Source organism: Tupaia chinensis, unplaced genomic scaffold (assembly GCF_000334495.1).
Source record: "Tupaia chinensis unplaced genomic scaffold, TupChi_1.0 Scaffold000362_1, whole genome shotgun sequence".
NCBI classification, from domain to species: Eukaryota; Metazoa; Chordata; class Mammalia; order Scandentia; family Tupaiidae; genus Tupaia; species Tupaia belangeri.
The window spans coordinates 8,877,377-8,900,939 of record NW_006159859.1 but is presented as its reverse complement, the minus strand read 5'-3'; the positions used below and the strand labels follow the sequence as shown (position 1 = coordinate 8,900,939).

The following is a 23,563-nucleotide window of genomic DNA, read 5'->3' as shown; positions in this document are numbered from 1 at the left end:
AATAATTCTTAAAAAAAAACAAAAACAAAAACAAAAAAAACAATGAAGTATGAGACCAGAAGATGGCATAATGCTTATATAGCTGGACTCCCACATAGTTGACCATGGTTTGAGTCCCAGATCTGGCAGCTTAAACTTAGGCTGGGTACATGTGCATGCATGCCCAAAATCCCAAGAGGATAATGGAGGAAAAAAAGATTGCAGTGTGGCCATCCCCTCTTGGGGTGATTTCTCACTTTCTGCTCTGTCTCTCTGATAAGTGCACATGCTCTATAGCAAAAACAAAACAAAAAACAATGAAGTATAATAGAAAAAAAAAAAAGAAGTATAATAGAAAATTTTAAGTAACCTCAAGACCTTTCACTGGAAGTTTTTTTCCACTGTGTAAGAAGAAAAGAAGTGTTGGGGCAAGCTAGGTGGTATGGTGGTTAAGGCGGCTGGGTGGCCAATGGTGTAGTGTAGTTTGAGTTTTGGACCAAGCTTGACAAGCACACTGGACGCATGTGTGTGTGCATGCCCAAAATCCCAAGAAGAGAATGGAGTAGGGACTGTGGCCTGGTTATCCCTCCAGGAGTTATTTTCTCACTTTCTTCCTCTCTTTCTGTCACTTTCTCTCTTTAGTGAGCACACACGCCCTATGGCAAACTAAAAAAAGAAGAAAGGAAATGTAAATCACATTCTGATTCACAAATTTGTACAAGTATGTGTTTTAAAAGCTATTAGTCAAGACACACTTGAGATTTAAAATGGCTTCTCAGATAAAAACAAAAACAAAAACAAAAAACCCCCAACAACTATTAGTTGGGCTGGCATAAAATCCTGATGGGAGGAGAAATGCAGGAAAAAGAATGCACCATGATCATATCCTCATATCTTGCTGGGAGTCTCCCATACACTCTCTCTCTCTGGTAGGAGTATGCATCCTCTGACGGGGGGAGGGGGGAGGTTAGTAAGAGAAAAGAGTAGAAACAGAGAAACCGATTAGAAGTCCATTTTCCTACACTCTGTAAGACAGACAAAGGTAAAGTAGGTTGGTGATACTGGGGAATGGAGATAAGAGATAAATGAAAAGTATTTCCCAATAGCTATCTTGACTAATAGCACAATTGGGCATTTATACTTGAAACCAGAAAAGTTAAATTTTATAACAAACATTTAGTAAACTATTAAATACAATTTGAGATAACTGGTGGAGTAAAATCAATGTCTACATAAATCATACAAAAAACTAGCATCATTACTTCATAATTAGAACAAAAGTTCAGAATCTATACATTCTACTTTCACCAAAACTAAAATAATTCTGTACGTAAAGTGAATTTTTAAAACAACCAGATGCCCTAGATCTTATAATACAATCACAATTAAATATAAGCTGAAATGGAAAGGCTTACGTGTCCTCCCATGGATATCCCGGTCATTCCCAGAGGTCCGTAACCCTCTCTCTCTAGCCAGTGCAAGAGAGCTGCAGATTCTAAAACAAGAGCTCCTCCCATCACAAAAAGGTCAGACACGTTTTTCAAGCTGGACCTTCTAGTCTCACAAAACAAAACAGAAAATGACTTATGTTATGCATTTACATTTGAACATAGGTAAATTTACAACAGTCAGACTTTGTGTTTCTTTTAAAAGACTAGACTGCTAAATAAAACTCCACTGATGATACTGATAGTAAAGTGCTGCTAACATAACATTGTTCTACACATTAATCACCTTAACCTTCAAAATAATGTATATTTCCTCTGCAGCATATAATCTTTATACAATTTCAACTATTTTTTAAAGAGAGATTTTTGCTATTGGGCATGTGTGTTTGCCAGAGAGAGAGAGAGACAGAGAGAGAGACAGAGACAGAAAGTGAGAAATCCCCTCCCCCGCCGCCAGAAGGGATGGCCACCCCACAATGCCTTCTCCTCCATTCCCCTCTTGGGATCTTGGGCACACATGCACACACACCTGGCAGGAGTTGTAAGCCGCCAGGTCTGGGACTTGAACCATGGTTGACTACGTGGGAGTTCGGAGACATAATCATTATGCCATCTGCTGGTCCCAAATTTCAATTTATATTGAAATATTTCAATAAATATTTTGAAATCCAGATACAAATAGCTTATGTATTTGAGAGTGGTCTTAAAACTTTTAGAATATTTATGAGAAGTATGGATTCCTATACTATCAATTTTTAGTGACATTATCACTATAGATAAAAAGAAAAACAGGGCTGGTCCTGTGGTCTATTGGTTGAGGGAGCTGGATTCCATCCATCTGGCTGCTCGCATTCCAGCCCCAGTGACTTGAAAAACACTGGGCATGTAAGCTTGCATGCCCCAAATCTTGACAGAATGAAGAAATGGAGAAGAGATTATTACAACATGACTACATTCCATTAGGGAATACTTTCTCTCTGGCAAGATTAAAAGAAAGAACGAAAGAGAGAGAGAGAGAGAGAGACAGAGAGAGAAAGAAAGAAAGGCAGGCAGACAGACCTCTTTTTAGATCCCCAGAACCATCCTTGTATCTTGTCAAAGTATGACAAAATTCATTTTTATCAGACTATTGTGTGCCCATGGATAATAATTACATGTAAAAAACAGGTATAAAAAGGAATGACAAGTGTGGACAAAAAGATTCCTGATCTCCAAAGAGCTATGTCCACACTCTTAAAAAGACCCCTATGAGTTCTAAGTCTGGAAGGTAGGGTTTCTCTTTATGTGTATAAACTATGATATCCTTCAAAGCAGATGATACTGATGCTTCATCGGAAAGAGTCCAGGGACTAATAGTTGGCGTGATGGCTATGTCACTGGGCTCCCATGTAGCTGACCACGGTCTGAGTCCCAGACCCGGTGGCTTAAACTCATGCTGGGCGCGTGTGCGTGCGTGCCCAAGATCCTGAGAGGAGAATGGAGAACGGATTATAGCGTGGCTATCCCCCCTGGAGGGGGGGGTGATTTCTCGCTTTCTCTCTCTCTGTCTGTCTGGTGAGCGCACACACCCTATAGCAAAAACCTCTCCAAAGAGAAAGAAAGAAAGAAAGAAAGAAAGCAAGCAAACAAAAAAAGAGAGTCCACTTATCTTTGTCTCTGTTTTCAATTCTCAAGTAATATTCTATAGACGATTTCATAATCCTCCTATTTACTTGTCCTGAATTCTCTGGTCCGCCCTAGTTTGTACTTTAAATAGAAGTTACTGATTTGAAGTTTTGAGAGAGTAGTTATTTACAATGATGGGCTCAGTCTCAAATTGTTTAATCATTTCTGATGAAAACAGACTTAAGATGGCTTTTAAAAGAGAGACAGGGAGAGTAGTAATTTTGTGATATAAATTGCAAGTCATTTCTTACTTATGATGAATTACTGAGAAAAATAAAATACAATAGACCCCATTACATTTCTTGAATAAAAAATACGTGAGATAATTCATAAACATTACCTGTAATTCTCACAAGAATTCTGCACGAAAGAAATTAAATAATATTCTAATTTTATAAACTGATAACTTAGAAGCTAAGATCATACAATTAGTAATGGCAATTACTAATTCCAACCTAAGTCTGTATGACTCCAAAGTCAATCAGTCTTTTAAACTCGGGACGTGTCTCACTACACCTCAAAAAATTATTTTTGGCTTTTAACAAACCTATGGATAGAATAAAAATGAGCTGAGTTCAGGGGTTGGTTCCAGAGTGAAAATTCTTAAAACTATTTAGCTCAGAGTTTAGTTTTTCTTTTGTTCTTTCTGTTTTTCCTTCCCATGGAAGGTGGTCACACCACACTCCCTTCTCCATTTTCTCCTCCTCTCAGGCTTTCGGGTGCACACATGTATGTGTCGTTTTTCAAGCTGTGGGAATTTGAAGTGCACACCACTGGCTGGTTCCCTCTCTTCTCTCCTCTTCTCTTCCTCCCTTCCTCTCTCTTACCTACTTATAAGTAATTTTGCCATAGGGTACTCACCAGAGAGAGAGAGAAAGCGAAAGTGAAAAAGCATCTTTCCCCACGGGGAATGGTCATGCAGCAAACCCTTCTCTTCCTTTTCTCCCCCCTTTCAGGATTTTAGGTACATACACAAGTGCCCAATGTGTTTCTCAAGCCGCCCAGTCTGGGACTTGAACTGTGAAGTTGGGCCATCTGGTATTCAGTTGCCTTAACCACCACACCATGAGCTGGTCCTGAAGTTCAGTTTTTTGACAAGGTTTCACAAAATTCACTTGAAATGATCAAGGTTCATTCTAAACTATTCCTTATGGTACCCAGTTTGTCTCCCCTCACCCCACTTTCATCTATACCTCTCTTCTGCACTGACTGCACAGCATGTTGTCTGCAAATCTGTATTTCCGACACTACCAACTCCCTACTGGACTTCTCCACCTTCAGGTGTAACAGACATCAGAACTTCAGCACATCCAAGTCAGAATGCTCAATGTTCTGCTTACAGTATCCAAGTCATCAAAGGATCTTTTTATTTCAACTTTAGTTATATTTCGAGCCTATCATAATTTCTACCTATCTTTCTTACTCTACTGTAATTTTCTCCTCCCCCTCCTTTTTTTTTTTTTTTTTTTAGGTTTTTGCCACAGGGTGCATGTGCTTGCCGGAGAGAGACAGTGAAAGGGAAAGTGAAAAATCACCCCCCAGGGTACTGGCCACTCTGCAAACGCTTCTCCATTCTCCTCCTGGGATTTTTGGGCACACATGGAGACATACCTGGAGTGATTTTCAAGTTGCTTGGTCCAGGACTTGAACCACAGTCAGCCGTGTGGGAGTCCAGTGCCCTGACCACTATGCGCCCCTCTGGCCCTTACCTCAGTTACTCTAAAGTCATTCTCTTCCAAATCATCGCAATAGTGTCCTGCAATGATTTTTTCTCTACTGCTACTCTTGTTCCGGTAAGCCAATATAAGCCTTTAAAAACCAGATCAGGGAGGGGCCAGCAGGTTGCATGGTGGTTAGGGTGCTGGTTGACTATAGTTCAAGACCCATACCCAGTGGCTTGAAAATCACAATAAATAAATGAATAATTTTTTTTTAAACATAAAAGTACATATATCAGGGGCTTATAGGTAGTGTGGTGGTTAAGGTGCTGACTACATGGTAAGTCCTAGACCTGTTGGTTTGAAAAACGCAATAGGTGCATGTAAAAAAATAAAAAAGTTTTATCATTTTCCTTGATGTTTCACAAATAAAATCTATCTTTAGCTGGCCTACTAAAATTTCTTATTAGGAGCTGGGAGGGGGCATGATGTTTAAGATGCTGGACTCCCATATGGTTGACCTTGGTTCAAGTCCCCAACCTGGCACTTCCTTTCTCACTTTCCCTCTCTCACTCTCTCTGGCAAGTTAAAAAATAATAATGATGAATAAAATTAAATAAAATCATTCTTAAGAAAAAATTTATTATTTTTCATCGAATATTAAAACGTAAAAATCTTAAAATAAAAATCAAAGTCAATCTTCCTACTATAGTTTCTGTAACAAAATTTCCCCCCTAATACTATTTAGATATTAAACCTAGAGATGGTTAGCTGAAAGCTACCAAAAATTTGAATCCTGCTGTTCCTGCTGAAAATAAGGAATTAAGACTGTAAAAGTGAAGGTGATATATACTTACACTTGATCCTTGGGTTTCCTGCAGCCATTTAAGAATGTGGGTCAAAGAGAAAGTTTGAAAATAATTAAATATACTTTTGGTCTTAAAACAACATACACAAATTAGGTAAATATGAACACAATTTAATACTGAAATAACTATTCTCTAGTTATCTCAGGTATGCTATTTAAGTTCTCAGGTTTTCCAACTTATTTTTCTTTTTTAAAAAGTAGCTATATTGAGATATCAACACATACCATAAAATTTACCTACTTAAAGTATACAAATTAATGCTTTCAGTATTCATAGGGTCATGCAATTTTTAGTTAAAAAATTTTTTTTAAAGGTTGTCAGAGACTATGTGAAAAGAAAGGGAAAAAGAGGCAGTAAGTGGGAAACTGAGAAATCACCCCCCAGGCGGATGGCCATACCACAATCCCTTTTCTTCCATTCTCCTCTTGGGATTTTGGGCACATACGTACATGTGCCTGGTCTGAGTCTTGAATTGTGGTTAGTCATGTGGGAATCCAATGCCTTGACCATGCCACTGCTGGCATCCTTCGGTTTAAATTTGAAGTTTTTTTTTTTTTCATTTATATTATTGTGTGTATACTCTAGAAAATATAGGGAATATAAAAAAGTATGTAGGAGAGAAGCTATTCTACAGACAACCACATTCACATTTTCGTGTGTTTTTTTCTAGTACTTTTTCTTTTGGAGAGAGAGATTTTTGCTATAGGGTGCATGTGCTCACCAGAGAGACCGAGAGAGACAGAAAGTGAGAAATCACCCCCTCAAGGGGACTGCCATGCTGTAATCCCTTCTTTTCCATTCTCTTCTCAGGATTTTGTACACACATGCCCAGTGTGAGTTTTAAGTTGCCGGGTCCAGGACTCAAACTACGTGTGAGTCCACCGCTGTAACCATTATGTCCATCTGCGGTTTCTCCAGTATTTTTTGTTATGCATACATTTTGTTTCAATTTTCTGATTTTAGGTTTACTGTATACCTGTGTCTTACCACAGCTCTATATTCCACTTTTATATTGTAAATATATTTCATATATTACTGTAAATTTGTAGATAATAACTAAAGTAGAGAGCTGGTAGGTGGCATGGTGGTTAAGGGCCCTGGACTCCCACATGGCCAATTGCAGTTCGAGTCTAGGACCTAATGGCTTGCTTTCTCTCTCTCTCTTTCTCTCTCTGCCCCTCTCTGGTCAAATTTAAATAAATAAAGTTAAATAATTCTTTAGATAATAAGAAATAGTAACTAAAGTTAAGACTTACAGAATGCTTATTTACCAGGCACTATCCTAGACAATATTATGTAATTAATATTCTCTGTTCTCTACTAGATTTTTCCTATTTATCAATGAGAAAATTAAGGTACTAAAAGATTAAATAACAGGGTTGGGCCAGCAGGTGGTGTAGTGGTTAAGGTGCTGGATCCCATATGGTCTACCGCACAATTCAAGTACTAGATAGAGTGGCCCTAAAAACGCTGGGTCTGTATGTTCATGTGACCAAAATCCTGAGAGAACAGAGGAGAAAGAATTGTGGCTTGGCCACGCCCCATGGGGTGTGATTTTGCACTCCCCTCCCCCACCCACAGTCCTTTCTCCTCCTTCCCCACCTTTTCTCTCTGATGGGCACACATGCCCTATGGTAAAGATCTAAAAGAAAAAAAATGGTTAAGTAAGAGATCCAATGGGACTAGCAGGTGGCATGGTGGTTAAAGGCACTGGATTCCCACATGGCTAATCGCAGTTTGAGTCCTGGACTTGGAGACTTGCTTTCTCCCTTTCCCTCTCTTTGTTCCAATTTAATAATAATAACAAATGAAATTAAATAAATAATTCCTTAAAAAAAAAAAAAAGGTCCAAGGTAGTAAGTTATAGAGCAATAAATAAGACAGAACACATTTATAAATTTTCAATATTATGAACTACAGGTTATTCAATCATTTCTTTTTTTTTTTTTTTTTGAGAGGTTTTTGCTTTAGGGTGGGGGCGCTCACCAGAAAGACAGAAAGAGACAGAGAGATAGAAAGCAGGAAATCCCCTTCCCCAGGGGGATGGCCACACCACAATCCCTTCTCCGCCACTCTCCTCTCGGTATCTCGGGCACACACGCACACAGGCCCGGCATGAGTTTAAGCCACTGAGTCCGGGACTCAAACCATGGTCGACTGCAAAGGAGTTCAGCAACATAGCCATTATGCTAACTGCTGGTCCCTATTCAATCATTTCTTTATTGTAGACATTTATACTATTTCTTTTTTCTTGGAGAGGCTTTTGCTATAGGGTGGGTGCACTCTCCAGAAAGAGAGAGACAGAGAGACAGAAAGCGAGAAATCACCTCCCAAGGGGGATGGCCATGCCGCAATCCCTTCTCCTCCACTCTCCTCTCGGGATTATGGGCACGCACGTACACACGCCCGGCGTGAGTTTTAGCCATCTGGTCCAGGTCTTGAACCGTGGTCGACTACACGGGAGTCCAGTGACATAGCCATTACACTAACTGCTGGTCCCTATTCAATAATTTCTTTATTACTGACATTTATACTATTTCTAATGCTTTATTATTATAAGTAAAGCTATATAAAAATCTATTTTTCTAGCATTTTAATTTTTATTTTAGCTTTATCCTTAAAATAATTGCTCTAGAAACCAAATCACTCTGTCAAGGGATATTAGTTTTTTTAAAAAAATTCATTTTTTATATTAAAAAATGAATATAGGGTGCATGCACTTAACAGAGACAGAGAAAAAGTGAGAAATCACCCCTCGTTGCAAATTCCTTCTCCGTTCTGCTCTTGAGATTTGGGGAACTCAACACAAATGTGCCCAGCATATTTTTTTCAAGCCACTGGGTCCAGGACTCAAACTGCACAGTTGGCCATGTGGGATTCAGCTGCCTTATCCTTCCCACCACCTTTTAGTCTGGATATGAGATATTTTAAACTCCTACTGCGTATGGTTAAAATGCTTTCCGAAGGTTTGACTGATTTTCAAAGTTATTAGTAATGAGCAGATCTATTTCATAGTAGCCTTGTTTATACTGCATTTTTAAAATCTTAGGTAACTGTTGCTTTATCATTTCTCTGTATTACCAGTGACGTTGGACGTTTCTTTAAATCTGTATTGTCAGTTTCATTTCTTCTTCTGTGAATAGTCTGCATCATCTTGAAAGTTAAGTTAAGAACTGTTCTAATCCTCAACTGATAACTGTAAATGCATTTAAATGAGTCTCTTTCATTGCAATTGACTTATAAATATTAAAATTCAGAAGTCTCACAAGAAATAGAAGTACGATTTACCTTTATTGTACAGTAGACGTATAATCCTTGCATTAGTTTTTAGAAGACATGAAGTAATTTTTTTACTTATTTCCATTCTTGCTTAAGTATTTTCGGAAGTGATGACTAAATTCACCAAATTTGGAAAAGATGGTTACTATCTATCATTCCTTTTGGTGATTAAATATATAATAAATAACCAAGAGAAAAGATTTCTTAGGTATCACAAAAGGATATAATAAGGGTTTTCTAACAATAAAGAAGCCATTCGGGCTTCTTTAATCATAGGACGGGCCATTAGTGTTCGTCGCCTCCAGTAATGCTAAGGAAAGAAAATACGACATACTTAAAGAATATAGTAACAATATATGTTAAAGAGACAATGTTAGCAAATTTTCTAGGGATTAAGGTGTTATATGAAAATCTTACATGATCTCCTGTTCCAGCAAGATGAATACACACGGGTCTGTACTTGCTATTCCATTCTTTAGGTACAATAAATTGGAACCTATTTAAAAAAATAAATATACATCAAATTTCTTTTTTTAAAAAAAGAATGATTCATTTAATTTTATTTATCATTATTGTTCTTCAGTTTGACTAGTGAAAGACAGAGAGAGGCAGGAAGAATGAGAAAGCAAGCTCCAGGTCCAGAATTTGAACCGCAGTCAGCCATACGGGAGTCCAGCACCTTAACCACGATGTTACTTGCTGGTCTCAAATTGTTATTAAAAAGCTTTCAGTACAAATTTTTAATTCTTAAACATCTTATAATGAGATTACTTAGAAGGAAAAAAAATTCAGAAGTTTGACATTTGAATTTTAATCGACTAACCAAAAGCTATAAAGATACTATAAATTAACTTTTAGGATATATTAAAATATTCAACACAATACATAAACTTACTATAATTATTCTTTGCCAAGTATAATACACTTCTTTTCTTTTTTTTTGGGAGGGGGGAGAGATTTTTGCCATAGGGTGCATACACTTGCCAGAAAGACAGAGACAGAAAACAAGAAATTACCCCCTGGGGGGGGGATGGCCATGCCGAAATCCCTTCTCTACTCTCTTGGGATCTTGGGCACAAACGCACACATGCCATGCGCCCAGCATGAGTTTAAGCTGTTGGGTCCATGACTTGAACTGTGGTCGACTACATGGGAGTCCAGTGACATAGCCATTACACCAACTGCTGGTCCCACCACAAATTTTTTTAAGATTGTTGTTGTTATAAGTTTGCTGTAGGGTACATGTGCTTGCCAGAGAAAATGAGAAAGCACCTCCTGGAGGATGACCATACCCAACCCCTTCTCCACTCTCTGGGGATTTGGGGCACACATGTACATGTGCCTGGTATGTTTTTCAAGTTGCCAGGTCTGGGACTGTAAACTGCAGTTCACCATGTGGGATCCAGAAGCTTTAAACTCCATGGCTACCTGGTTGGCCCTGTACAAGAGTTAATGTATCAATAAAATAGTGTATATTACCTATTTTAATTTTTAACTTGTGTAATATGATAAGACCTAATTTTTGAAAAAAATTTATTGTTTTAAATTTGCTATAGGGTACATGGGCTCACTAAAGACAGACAGACAGACAGACAAAGAGATACATAGACAGACAGTGAGAAAGGAAGCCTTTAGGTTCGGAACTTGAACCACAACTGGTCATGTGGGAGTTCAGTACCTGAACCACCATGCCACCTCCTGGCCCACAGGATCTGATACTTGGAGGCTGGCCTTGTTGCATAGTGGTTTATAGAGCTGGGTCCCATGTGGATGACTGTGGTCTGAATTCAGGCCCTGACAGCTTGAAAAAAACACACAAGGTACATGGGCATGTATGTCAAAGTCCAGAAAGGACTAAGGAGGAAAAGGGATTGTAGCATGACCATGACTCAATGGGAGGTGCTTTCTCCTTCGCTTTTTCTCTCTGTTGAATTCAAGCACCCATTGCCAATTTAAAAAGAAAAAAAAAAAAGAAAAATAAAAGTTTAATACTTGGAGGTAAAGTCAATGTATGCCACATATAGTTTTCTGTATCTTCATTTTTTTCCTTGAGTTTTACTATAGGGCATGAATGCTCACTGGAGAAAGACAGAACAAAAGAGAGACTGAGAAAGCACCCCACCAGGAGGTTGATAATGCACAATCCCGTCTCTATTTCCCCCACGGATTTTAGGCATGCATGCAAGCATGCACATATACCTGCACATGTGCCTAGGGGGTGTTTCAAGCCCTGGGTCTGGGACTTGAACCTCATAGTTGGCTTGGCCATGTGTGATCCAACTGCCTTAACTACCATGCCGCCAGAGAGCCCTCTTCTATCTTTTTCTTATAGTAATATTTTGGTCCTGTCATTTAATATATCTTTTATGTGACTACTTCTTTTTACTGTGGTAAAACCTATTATTTTAACCCTTTTAAGGGTATAATTCAGTGGCATTATATACATTTACACTATTGTGCAACCACAACCATCTACTTTCAGAACTTTTTCATTGTCCTAGGGACCAGCAGGTGGCATAATGGCTATGTCGCTGGACTCCCATGTAGTTGACAGTGGTTCGAGTTATGGACCCAGTGGCTTAAACTCAAGCCGGGTGCATGTGCGTGTGTGCCCAAGATCCTGAGAGGAGAATGGAGAAAGGATTGTAGTGTGGCCATTCCCCCTGGGGGGGTGATTTCTCACTTTCTGTCTCTCTGTCTGTCTGTCTTTCTGGAGAGTGCACGCACCCTATAGCAAAAACCTCTCCAGAAAAAAGAATTACTAATCATAGAAAAGTAGCGCTCTTAGCCCTAGCTTTGCCATAAGGTGGCTGCATTCTCAAGTGATATAAAACCTTAATTCTGAGGTTACTTTGCTTGGCGAAAGGCACAATGACACTAGCTATCTTCATTTTCAATCTCATAATCAGAACTACCAATATTAACTAGTACCTCTGCTTCATTTTGCATTATCAGCACTTGTCCTGCTTCTTGATCTTGAAAACATCTGGGGACAGGAAAATATTTAAGAATTTTTTCAGGAGAAAGTTGGTCGGGGACCAGCAGGTGGTATGGTGGTTAAGGCACTGGACACTCCCACATGGCCGACAATAGTTTGAGTCCCGAACCTGGTGGCTCCCTTTCTCACTTTCCCTCTCTTTCTCTGTGTCTCTCTCTGGTCAAGTTAAAATAAAGGAAGGAATAAATAAAATTAAAATAGGTAATTTTTAAAAATGTTGGTCATCTATTATTTATTTTATCCTTTTGTCCCATGGCAATGCATGCAGCAACTTCATTATTGCAGAATAGCCCCCCCCCCCTTTTTTTTTGAGAAAAGCTTTTTCAAAAACAGGTTTTCTTGGGACCAGCAGTTAGCGTAATGGCTATGTTGCTGGACTCCCACGTAGTCGACTGCAGTTCACGTCCCGGACCCAGTGGCTTAAACTCACGCCGGGCGCGTGTGTGTGCGTGCCCAAGATCCCGAGAGGAGAATGGAGGAGAAGGGATTGGGGCATGGCCATCCCCCCTGGGATGATTTCTTGTTTTCTGTCTCTCTCTTTCTCTCTGTCTGTCTGGCGAGCGCACGTGCCCTATAGCAAAAAACACACCTCTCCGAAAAAAAAAAAAAAAGGTTTTCTTTTTATTTATTTATTATTTTTTTAGAGAGGTTTTTGCTATAGGGCACGTGCGCTTGCCAGAAAGACAGAGAGATAACAGAGAGACGAAAAGTGAGAAATCACCCCCCAAGGGAGGACAGCCATGCTGCAATCCCTTCTCCCCCATTCTCCTCTCGGGATCTTGGACATGCTTTCTTTTTTAGAACATCTTAAAGAGATGGCTGCAACAAAAGCAGAAGCTATTCTGGTACTTAGTGCTGCCAAGGGGACTCTCAACTGGGCTGTGAAGTAGCCAGTGTGGCAGAAATCAAGGTAACCAAATGAAGCATTTATTTACATATGGCATGGTATTATCCTCAGAATAAAACCAGAGGTTGGAACAGTCTGCCTAGGGAAAACCAGGGTTCCTACCATGGGCATGTGTGTCTCATAAAATGATCCTTAATTGGGCACTATCGAAAAGAAGATGGTTTTCTTGCCTGTTTCCTACCTGTAAACACTAAAAGTGAGGCCTGCCAGTTGACACACACCTCTTAGGTACTAAGAACCCAGAATCAACACTACCATTAAGGATAAATAAAACATCACATACCAAGGAAACCCAAGCCACTCTATATTAAACAACTGAATTCTCCGTTCATGAATTTAAAGGGGAAAATAGAGATGGGCAAATACAACAACTGATCTTGAAACATGAATCAGAAAAAAAGGATTTTCTGAGAAAGATTTTTGCTACAGGGCACATGCACTTGCCAGTGAGACAGAGAGAAATCACCACCGGGGAGATGGCCATGCTGCAATCCCGTCTCCATTCTCCCCAGGGATCTCAGGCATGCACACACATGTGCCCTTTAAGCCGCCAGATCTGGAACTTGAACCACAGTCGACTACATGGGAGTTCAGTGATGTAACTACTATGTCACCGGCTGGTTCCAGGATGTGTTTTTTAGAAAGGGATTTTTGCTATAGGGTGCATGTGTGCACCAGACAGAGAGACAGAAAGCGAGAAACCACCCCCGAGAGGGATGGCCACATCACAATCCCTTCTCCTCCATTTTCCTCTCAGGATCTTAGGCACTCACGAACCCATGCCCAGCATGAGTTTTAAGTTACCAGGTCTGGGACTTGAACCATGGTTGACTATGTGGGAGTTCAGTGACACAGCCATTATGCCAACTGCTGGTCCTGAGAAGATTTTATTTTTAAAATTTTGCTATAGGGCACATGCACTTGCCAGAGAGAGATTGCGGGGGCGGGTGTAGAAATGAGAAAGCACAGAAGGGATGGCCACACTGCAGTCTCTTCTCCATTCTTCTCTTGCGATTTTGGGCATGAACACATGAGCACCCAGTGTGTTTTTCTTTTTTAGAACATCTTAAATTTTTAATCCTTTCTTTACAGGTTACTTAGACCCTTTTTGATAAAGAAAAGTGCAGAAAGTTAGTAATTGCTGCAAACGCCAGGCGGTAGCACGTGTCAACCTTCCAGAGTCCTGCTTTGCAGGGTATCTGAACGCACCTCTTGGGGTTCTCTGCTCACACTTGCTGGAATTAATCATGGCAGATTTTAGTCCACAGGTCACTTTTCCCCATATTTCTCTGTAAACTCTTCCGCATTCTCATAGAATTTTTTCAGTCCTCAGGGTATTCTTCAGCTAGGTCAGCCTGGAATGGGTGCTCGGGCTGGGGGTCATTCACCAGTGCTGGAGGGGCTGGATTACTAGGTCAGTGTGGTTGCTGGTGTCTGTAGTCAGCACTAATTCCTGGCAGACAGATCTGCCTTTTTCATCGATGTTTGAGTGATAGATCTTTGTTTTAAATGTGATCTTCGGTGGTTTCAATGGGTACTCTGTTGGAAAGCTGATTTCAATTCTGAAGGCCCCCTTGACATATGGAGGGTTGCCAGGAAGAATAAGCCCTTGCCAAGTCAATAAATTAGCATCGCCAACCTGAATGTTACATAAGTGTTCATTCCACATTTGCGGATTTTTTTCAAGCTCCTTCATCAGCCTCCTGCTGGCCACCATCTTGGATCTGGTGCTGCTGCTCCCCCCCACCCCTGAGTGTGTGTGTGTGTTTTTTTTTTTTTTTTCCCACTTGTTAGCATTTAATCAGACTCTCTCCATGTGGCTTCAAACCACCAGGACACAAGCACCCCCCCACACACCCTTAATCTTCTCCTCAGCTCTTCTGCTGAAGAATTTGGCCTTCACGATGACAGGCTGCTTTGGAAGCTTTCCTTTCCCCAGAACTTTGTAGTAGCCTGATCGCACTATGTCAATGATGGGAGCTACCTCGTTCTTGTTTTTGGTGGCATCTACCCGCATCTGCTCAGTGACCAAGGTCCACAACTGATCAAGGTTGACAGTTGGGCAGAAGCTCTGGTTCTTCTTTAAGTGGTAATGCCTCATACCAACTTTCCCAAAGTAACCTGGGTGATATTTGTCAAAGTTGATCCTGTGGTGATGCATGCCACCAGCATTACCCCAGCCTCCAGGATGTTTCCGGTGTTTGCCGATGCGGCCGTGGCCGTGGCTCACATGGCCTCGAAGTTTCCGGGTCTTCCTCAGTCTGGATGGCATGTCGGCGACTAAGATGAAAAAGGGAGGCCGCCGTGAAGTCTTGCGAGGTATCGGGCCCGAGTGTGTTTTTCAAGCAGATGGATGTGGGACTTGCATTGCACAACTGGCCATATGGGATCCCATTGTCTTAAGACCACCAGATGGCCCCAAAGACAGGTAGATTTTATGTAAAATATACTGAATAAAATCGCTCGAAAGTTAACATACATAAATTCTAATTTGCATCCCTAGGAAAAAATGGAAAACTTCTAAATCTATAAACTTAGGACAGCTTGCAAATCTTATAAATGCAGAAATTCCATGCTTAACAACTTATGGTCAGAAAAATTATTAAATGGGCAAAGAGAGGGACATAAGGATGTTCACTGTGATCTTATTTATAGCAGTGAAAAACTATGCAAAGTAATTGCCCACTCTAAGGGTTTAGTAAATTATTAGAGAGCCACAGTATGGAATATCAAGCAGTCAGTAACATGACACAACACATATTCCCAGATTAAGTAAGTCAAAAAGAAAGTGAGCCAGTTCTATAGCTTAGTGGTTACGGGAGCTGAATCCCATGTGGTTGATCAGGGTTCAAATCTTGCCCTGGAGGCTAGAAAAACATGCCAGATGTGTGCATGAAGTGCCTAAAGTCTCCACTAGACAAAGAGATGGAGGAGATGGGACTGAGATGCGACCATGCCTCAGTAAGGGGTGCATTCTCCCCTTCCATCTCTCTCTGGAGAGCACAGAATCCTTTAGCAATAAAAATAAAATGAAGTTTAAAAATATTTTTAAATTAAAATTAAAAAAAAAAAACATTTGTCAGAGGGTGCATATACTAGAGAGAGACACAGACACAGAAAAGGAGAGGTAGAGAGCACCTATCACTGGAGTGTGGTCATATCAAATCCCTTCCCCTCAACCTCTCCACCCTTTTGGAATTTGGGGCACATACGCACCCCACATGTTTTTCAAGCCTCCAAGGCCAGGACTCAAACCATGCAGTTGGTCATGTGGGATCCAGCTTCCTTAAACACTATACCAAGGACTGGCCCCTAATACCAGGTTGTCGGAAAAATCATGAAGTATTTTACCAGCTTTTCAGAGGTTATTTATTTATATAAAGAACAAAGATCAATCAATGACACACTGCCGTTGTTCGATAAGCTCCTGCTGTCTTTCAGTGAGCTTCGTAATTCCGTGTTCACAGGAGGACACGTCTTTATGGGCATAAAACTGAACAAGCTGCTGATTTGCAGCCTCAGCTGAATTGAACGTTGTACCACAAAAGGAGTTTGGAAGAAAGTGAAACGAGTGCAGGTCTGATGGAGCAGGGTCAGGAGAGTTTGGCGAGAATGGTAACACATCCCATCCAAGCGCCCATCATTGTTGACGGGTGATCAAACCTGTGTGTGGCGCTGTTGTGATGGAGCACAACTTGGTACAATCGGTTACTGAGCTCTGGACGTTTCTGGTTGATGGATTCATTTAAACTGTCCAATTCTCAACAGTACACATTTGAATGGATGGTTTGGTTCCTTGGGAGGACCTCAAAAAACACACTTTTAACATTCCACACTGAGAGCATAACATTCCTCCGATGAATGTCTGCTTTCGATGTCATCTGAGGTGAATCATCGCATCAGGACCAAGACCATCCGCACATCACACTGCTGGATACAATCCACTTCTCATCACCACTTATCTGTTGCTTCAAAAAAGGATCATCTTCCTCTGTTTACTGAGCATATCGCAGATGTTTATACACATGGCTGATGAACTTCGAGTTCACAAGGAACCCGAATATTGAGCTTGCTTACATATCCCAGCTTCTTCAGGTGGTCATGAATGCTTGAATGATAGATGTTTAATGCTTCTGCAATCTCTCGTGTGGTGTAACATGGGTTCATGGGTTTGACTCAATACTGCTTTTATCTTGTCGTCATTACCTTGGTGGCCTCCCTGACTGAGGAGTGTTGTTGAGGTAAAAAATCACCAGCACAGAATTTTTTTGGGGGGGAGAGGTTTTCGATATAGGGTGCGTGTGCTCGCCAAACAGACAGAAAGACATAGAGACAGAAAGCGAGAAATCACCTCCCAGGGGGGATGGTCACGCCACAATCCCTTCTCCTCTCGGGATCTTGGGCACGCACGCACACGTGCCCGGCGTGAGTTTTAAGCCATCGGGTCTGGGATGCGAACCGCAGTCGACTACATGGGAGTCCAGTGGCAGAATTTTGTGAACCATTGTTGGCGCTGATGTTCTTGCAGAGCATTGTCACCACAAATTACACAACTTTTCGCCAGCTTGAGGTGCGTTTTTCCCTTTATGGAAGTAAAACAGTAAAAATGTGGCAAAAATGCAACACTTTGGCCTTCCATCTCCAACTTATAAAATCTCTAAAACTCAACCGAATTGCTTAATTTTATTTTAGAATAAAATATAACTGTCAGTTGTCACATGACACAGCAGTAACATAGATGTAAAAGACTCTGGCACTTACAAAAATGTACTAGTGCCATCTGTTGCAAAAATGTGACATGACTTTTTTTCTTTTCTTTTCTTTTCTTTTTTTGGGGGGGAGAGGCTTTTGCTATAGGGCGCGTGCACTCGCCAGACAGACAAAGAGAGACAGAAAGCGAGAAATCACCCCCCAGGGGGGATGTCCACGCCGCAATCCCTTCTCCTCCATTCTCCTCTTGGGATCTTGGGCACGCACGCACACGTGCCCGGCGTGAGTTTAAGCCACCGGGTCCGGGATGCGAACCGCAGTCGACTACGTGGGAGTCCAACGACATAGCCATTTCGCTAACTGCTGGTCCCTGCCATGACTTTTCTGACAACCGTGTGAGTGTGTGTGTGTGTGTGTGTGTGTGTGTGTATGTATTGTTTTAGAAAGAGATTTTTGCTATAGGGCACGTTCACTTGCCAAAGAGAGAGAGGCAGACAGAAATCATCCCCCAGAGGGGGATGCCATGCCACAATTCCTTCTCCTCCAGTCTTCTCTTGGAATTGTGGCATGCACATAAACGCACTCGCCCTGAGTTTTAAGCCACTGGGTTCCGGTACTTGAACCTCAGTTGACTACATGGGAGTCCAGCGATGTAACCATACACCATCTACTGGTCCCAACACGATACTTTAATACAATGATATAAATTGCTACCCAAAAATTATAAGGAAAAACAGATGTCAATACAAATCACTTTAGAATTTACAGTATTTTGTCAAAATAAGTTATGCTGTAAAAATATGCCACTGAAGAGATAGAAAGTAATTTGTTTCCCCATTCCTGGCATCAATTGGAAAAAACTCTTCCTCGATTCCCAATAAGTGGTGAGGATTATTTCTTAAACTGAGTCAAAGCACACAATTTCTCCTCCTTCCTCGTGTGTATCACTTGGGCAACTTTTCAGATTAGGCGGAGAATCTACAAGAAGGGGACAAAATGCCAAGGGCTTGAACTGATGATATCTAACAACTTTCTTTTCCTTCTACTTTCTTCAGTCTGTAGGCTAAAGAGTTACACATTTATTTACAGCTTTTTATAAAGCGTTAGTAAGACAAAGCACAATTAAAAGATTTACTCATTTACTTAAAGCTTTTCATATTTACTGCACCAAATTTTCAGTACTCATTTCATTTATTATTTTTATCGACCCTATGAGGTAAGTGTGATTCCTTGGTTTAATGACCATAGGGGGGCCGGCAGGTGGTGTGGTAGTTAAGGGTGCTGGATTCCCATGTGGTTGACTGCAATTCAAGTACTGGACCTGGTGGCTTATTTTCTCACTCTCTCTGTCTCTTCGGGTCAAACACACACACACACATATGTATGTATGTATGCAAATAAATAAATAAAATTATTTAAAAATAAAAGAAGCTAGTGGTATATGACTACATCAATAAAGAAAAAAAGGAAAAAGAAAGATATTAACCATAGGTTGTTAGGTCAATAAATAGGGTACTTAGAGTTTACACATAGATCTGCTCAATTCCAAAGTTCTGGTTCTCTGCACTACATGATACTGTTTTCCTTTCACTTTCATGCCACTAATAGAAGAGGAGGAGAGAAATCAGCCCCCAGGAGGGATGGCCATGTCGCAATCCCTTCTTCTCCATTCTACTCCTGGGATCTTGGGCATGCATGTATGCACGCTGTGTGATTTTCAAGCCACCAGGTCTGGGACTCAAATTGTGGTCAGCCACATGGGAATCCAGCATCATAATTGCTACACCATCTGTGGGGCCCAGAAGACATGAAGCTTAAATAGTACCTTAGGGATAATAAAATAGACATCTGACTACAGCAGTTAAAAATCAGGTCTGTTGGAGCCAGCAGGTGGCGTACTGCTGACTGAAAAATTCTCCACATGCACATATATGTATCACTGCTATGTAACGTTGCTACTGCAAACTAGTCTTTAAAGGAGAAATCACTTACTAGAGCAGCAAATGGTTTATTATCAACAGTGCAGAAGAAGTAAAATACCTTGTTACTTCTAAATACACAGAATTAGGTGAAATACAAAATAAAAAAACATGGAAAGACCTAGTTTCAAAACTGACTCAGAATTACAATGTTAAAAACTCATTAACAGGATGGGGCTGGAACTGAACTCTGAACTTACCATTGATAATAAATGTTTTGACAAAGCAAATTAAAGGTTTTTTAACTATCTATAAAAGCCATGTCTCAATTATTGCATAATGAACTAGTTAAAAACCTCAGATATTGGGACTAGCAAGGGAAGTGGTGGTTAAGGTGCTGGACTCCCACATGGCTGACCACGGTTCAAGTCCCAGACCTGGCAGCTTGTTTACTCACTTTCCTTCTCTCTGTCTCCCTCTGGTCTAATTTTTAAAAATAAAATAATGAGAATAAATAAAATTAATTCCTTTAAAAAAATCCTCAAATATTTTAGAATATCCATTCATATTCACAAACTGTTATAATTACAAACCATCCCAAGGAACTTTATCTAGTCTATGTATTATATCTAGTCTAAGTTACTACTTATTTTTTCTTTTGATTAAAAACATTTTTTTGATTCTTCTTATAGTGGGGTGTGGGGAGAACACACACAAAAAAAGACAAAATATTTTTAAAGGTTTCTGCCATAGGATGCATGTGTTCACCAGAGATAGTCAAAGACATAGAGGGAAAAAAAAGTGAAAAATTGCCCCCCAGGGAAAAGGCCACACCGCAATCCCCTCTCCTCCTTCTCATCTCCAGATTTTGGACATTCATACGAATATGACAGTTATGATTTTTAAGCTGCCAACTCCATGACTTGAGCCATGGTTGGCTATGTGGGAATCCAGCACCTTAATCACCACAGGACCTGCTGGTCCTCCACCTTTTTCTCCACCTTTTTTCTTTTTCTTTTCTTTTCTTTCTTTTTTTTTAAGGTTTTTGCCATATGACACATGTGTTCGCCAAGAGACAGAGACAGGGAAAGTGGGAAATCACCCCCCAGGAGAGATGGCCATACTACAATCTATCTTCTTCCATCCTCCTCTTGGGATTTTGGGCATACATGCACATGCGCCTGGCATGATTTTCAAGTTGCAGGGTCCAGGACTTGAACCATAGTTGGCCATAGGGGAATTCCAGCTCCTTAACCACTACACCACTTGCTGGCCCCCTTTTCCTTCCCTTTAGCCAAAAATCTCTCCACTCAGAGATAATTAAGGTTGGCATGTCTGTCTATATCCACTGGAAAACTTTTGTGTGATTATATGTACAAGCTTATATGTTTACATAAATGGAATCATGTATTTAAAAATAAAAAAGAATCCATTTAATTTTATTATTTATTATTAAATTTGCTACAGGGCATATGCACTCATCTGCGAGAGAGAACGAGAAAACAAATAGCCAGGACCAGGACTTGAACCGCAGCCGGCCATGTAGGAGTTCAGTATCTTAATATTTTTTTGCAACTGTAAACAATGCTTCAGTGAACATCCTTGTAGATATACTACATTATAAATAAAAATATCTTCTAATTCAGCCTTTTTTCCTTTTAAATAAATATTTATTTAATTTATCATTATTATTTAATTTGCTATAGGGCACATGCACTCACTAGAGAGAGACCAAGAGAAAGAGAGAGGGAAAGTGAGAAAGCAAGCCACCAGGTCTGGGACTCGAACCAGAGTCAACTATGTGGGAGTCCAGTGCCTTGACCACCACGCCACATGCTCCCCCCTAATTCAGGCTTTTCAATAATTTAGACCTGTCTCATTATTGCTAAGTAATTTAAAATAACATGGTGTTGATATTATAATTTTAATGAACATAAACAATTTACTAATTTAATGTTCTGACCAAAACTTCTTACCTTGCAATAACAGATTCAATTGGCATGATACCGGGCACATAATGGGCCATGGGGGAAACAAAGTGTCCATCTAGGATCTTACAGTCTGACTGCTCTTCAATCTAAAAGAAAAGGAAAACTAAGATGTGTACAAATAGACTAAGATATCTTGGTCTATTATGGATTTTTTCCTTCTAAGAAGTTCTAGTTTATTAAAACTGTTTTCAGTGCCTATTATGTATCCTTTTGTCTCACTGTGCGTTTTTTTGGTTGTTGTTACTAGTTTATTTATTTTGAAAGTGTTTTTGTAATAGAGTATGTTCACTTGCCAGAGAGAGAGAGAAAGAAATAGAGAGAGAGAGAGAAAGGAGACAAAATGAGAAATCACCCCCGGGGGTAGGGGGAAGGATGGCCGTGCTTCAATCCCATCTCCTCTATTTCCTTTGGAGATTTTAGGCACACACACACACGCACGTGCACTGGAGGTGATTCTCAAGCAACCAGGTTGGGACTCAAACTATGGAGTTGGCCATGTAGGATCTAGAGCCTTAACCTCCATGACACCTGTAGACCCCCCCACACTGTGCTTCTTTCCTTTTTTTAAAGAGTTTTCTTTGCCATAGGGTGCATGCACTTGCCAGAAAAAGAAAGGAGTCAGAGGGAAAGTGAGAATGGCCACGCTATAATCCCTTCTACTCCACAGACCTCAGACACTCGTGCACGTGTTCAGTGTGATTTTTCAGACCACCGGGCCCAGGACTTGTACCATGGTCAACCATGTGCGAGTTCAGCAATGGAACCACTACACCCTCTGCTGGCCCCACCACTGTGCTTTTTAAGATGTGGTTTCTAACCCCACACATTACATTTCCTTCTACATACTTTAGGCCAGTGTACTTGGGAAAATAAACCATAAATAACTCTCATTCACATATTGACATGCAATAACTCAAATCACTAGTAAAAAGGATTCAATAACATGAAAATAATCAAAAGAACAGTTTACAAATTGCAGAACTAATTTGTTACAATCAAGTAAGGGTTGATGGGACCAGCAGATGGTGTAATGGGTATGCTGCTGGACTCCCACATAGTCAACCATGGTTCGAGTCCCCAACCTAGTGGCTTCAAATTCATGCCAGGAGCATGTGCATGCATACCCAAGATGCCAGGAGGAAACTGGAGAAGGGACTGCAGTGTGGCCATTCCCATAGGGGGTGATTTTTCACTTTCTCTCTCTCTGGTGAGTGCATGTGCCCTATAGCAAAAATCTCTCTTTAAAAAAAAAAGGGGCGGGACCAGCAGTTGGTGGAAAGGCTACTTTACTAGTCTCCCATGTAGTCGACCATGGTTAGAGTCCTGAACCCGGTGTATGCTGGGTGCGTGTTGGTGCGTGCCCAAGATCCTGAAAGGAGAATGAAGAAGGGATTGTGGTGTGGCCATCTCCCCTGGGGAGTGATTTCTCATGTTCTGTTTTTCTCTCTGCCTTTCTGGGGAGCACACGCGCCCTATAGCGAAAACCTCTCCAAAACAAACAAACAAACAAAAAACCTTTCAAGGGAAAAAAAATTTTAAAAAAGGGTTGACATAAAATATTTTATAATGATTTGATGTAAGGCAATCTTACTGATGCAGTGAGTCATACTAACATAGTAAATAGGGAAAAAATGTGATTTTTTTTTCTCAATCTGCTATAGGGTGTATATGCTTGCTAGAGAGAGAGGAAGGAGGACAGTGACAAAGTACCCCCTGGAAGGTGATGGCCACACTGCAGTTCCCATTCTCCACTCTCCTCTCAGGATTCTGGCATGCATGCACACGTGCTCGGCATGTTTCTCAAGCAGCCAGGTCCAGTATTCAAACCGTGTAGGATCCAGCCACCTTAAGCAACATGCCATTGGCTGGCCCTAGAAAAGCGTGATACTCATTTTCAATGGTTCCCCTGGAAGACAACTGTATATAGCAGAGATAGTGTAATGGGAGAGGGGGAAAGGGCAGAGGGTCAAAGATAGGACAAAAAACATGTATGTATGTATACATTGTATGAAAGTAGAAATGGAATATTATTGATGATAACATGCTTGATTAACTCACTATGTAGTTTGTCCTAGATGGGAAACTACATTTAGAATGTTGTGATGATGCTCAGGGAATGAGTATTAGGTAATATAATATT

The 23,563-nt window shown here is 40.5% G+C and overlaps 1 protein-coding gene and 1 pseudogene across 7 annotated transcripts in view; both read right to left on the bottom strand.

Annotated features, from left to right (window-relative positions):
* The window catches only part of ABHD18 (abhydrolase domain containing 18), a 46,790-nt gene that overhangs the window by 17,991 nt on the left and 5,236 nt on the right, over window positions 1-23,563 (bottom strand). For 3 of the 7 annotated variants that reach the window (XM_006153146.3, XM_027773684.1, XM_027773685.1), the window contains exons 3-7: window positions 21,409-21,509; window positions 9,316-9,394; window positions 9,124-9,208; window positions 5,608-5,635; window positions 1,395-1,533 (exon numbers count right to left, since the gene is read on the bottom strand). In XM_006153146.3, the coding sequence (XP_006153208.1) occupies window positions 1,395-1,533; window positions 5,608-5,635; window positions 9,124-9,208; window positions 9,316-9,394; window positions 21,409-21,509 (432 nt within the window). Of the gene's footprint in view, window positions 1-1,394; window positions 1,534-5,607; window positions 5,636-8,700; window positions 8,851-8,907; window positions 9,088-9,123; window positions 9,209-9,315; window positions 9,395-11,829; window positions 11,849-21,408; window positions 21,510-23,563 lie in introns of those variants that run through there. The other 4 variants (XM_027773686.1, XM_027773687.1, XM_027773689.1 and 1 more) reach the window with 4 other exon arrangements.
* Window positions 14,611-15,121, bottom strand: LOC102490054 (60S ribosomal protein L27a pseudogene; annotated as a pseudogene).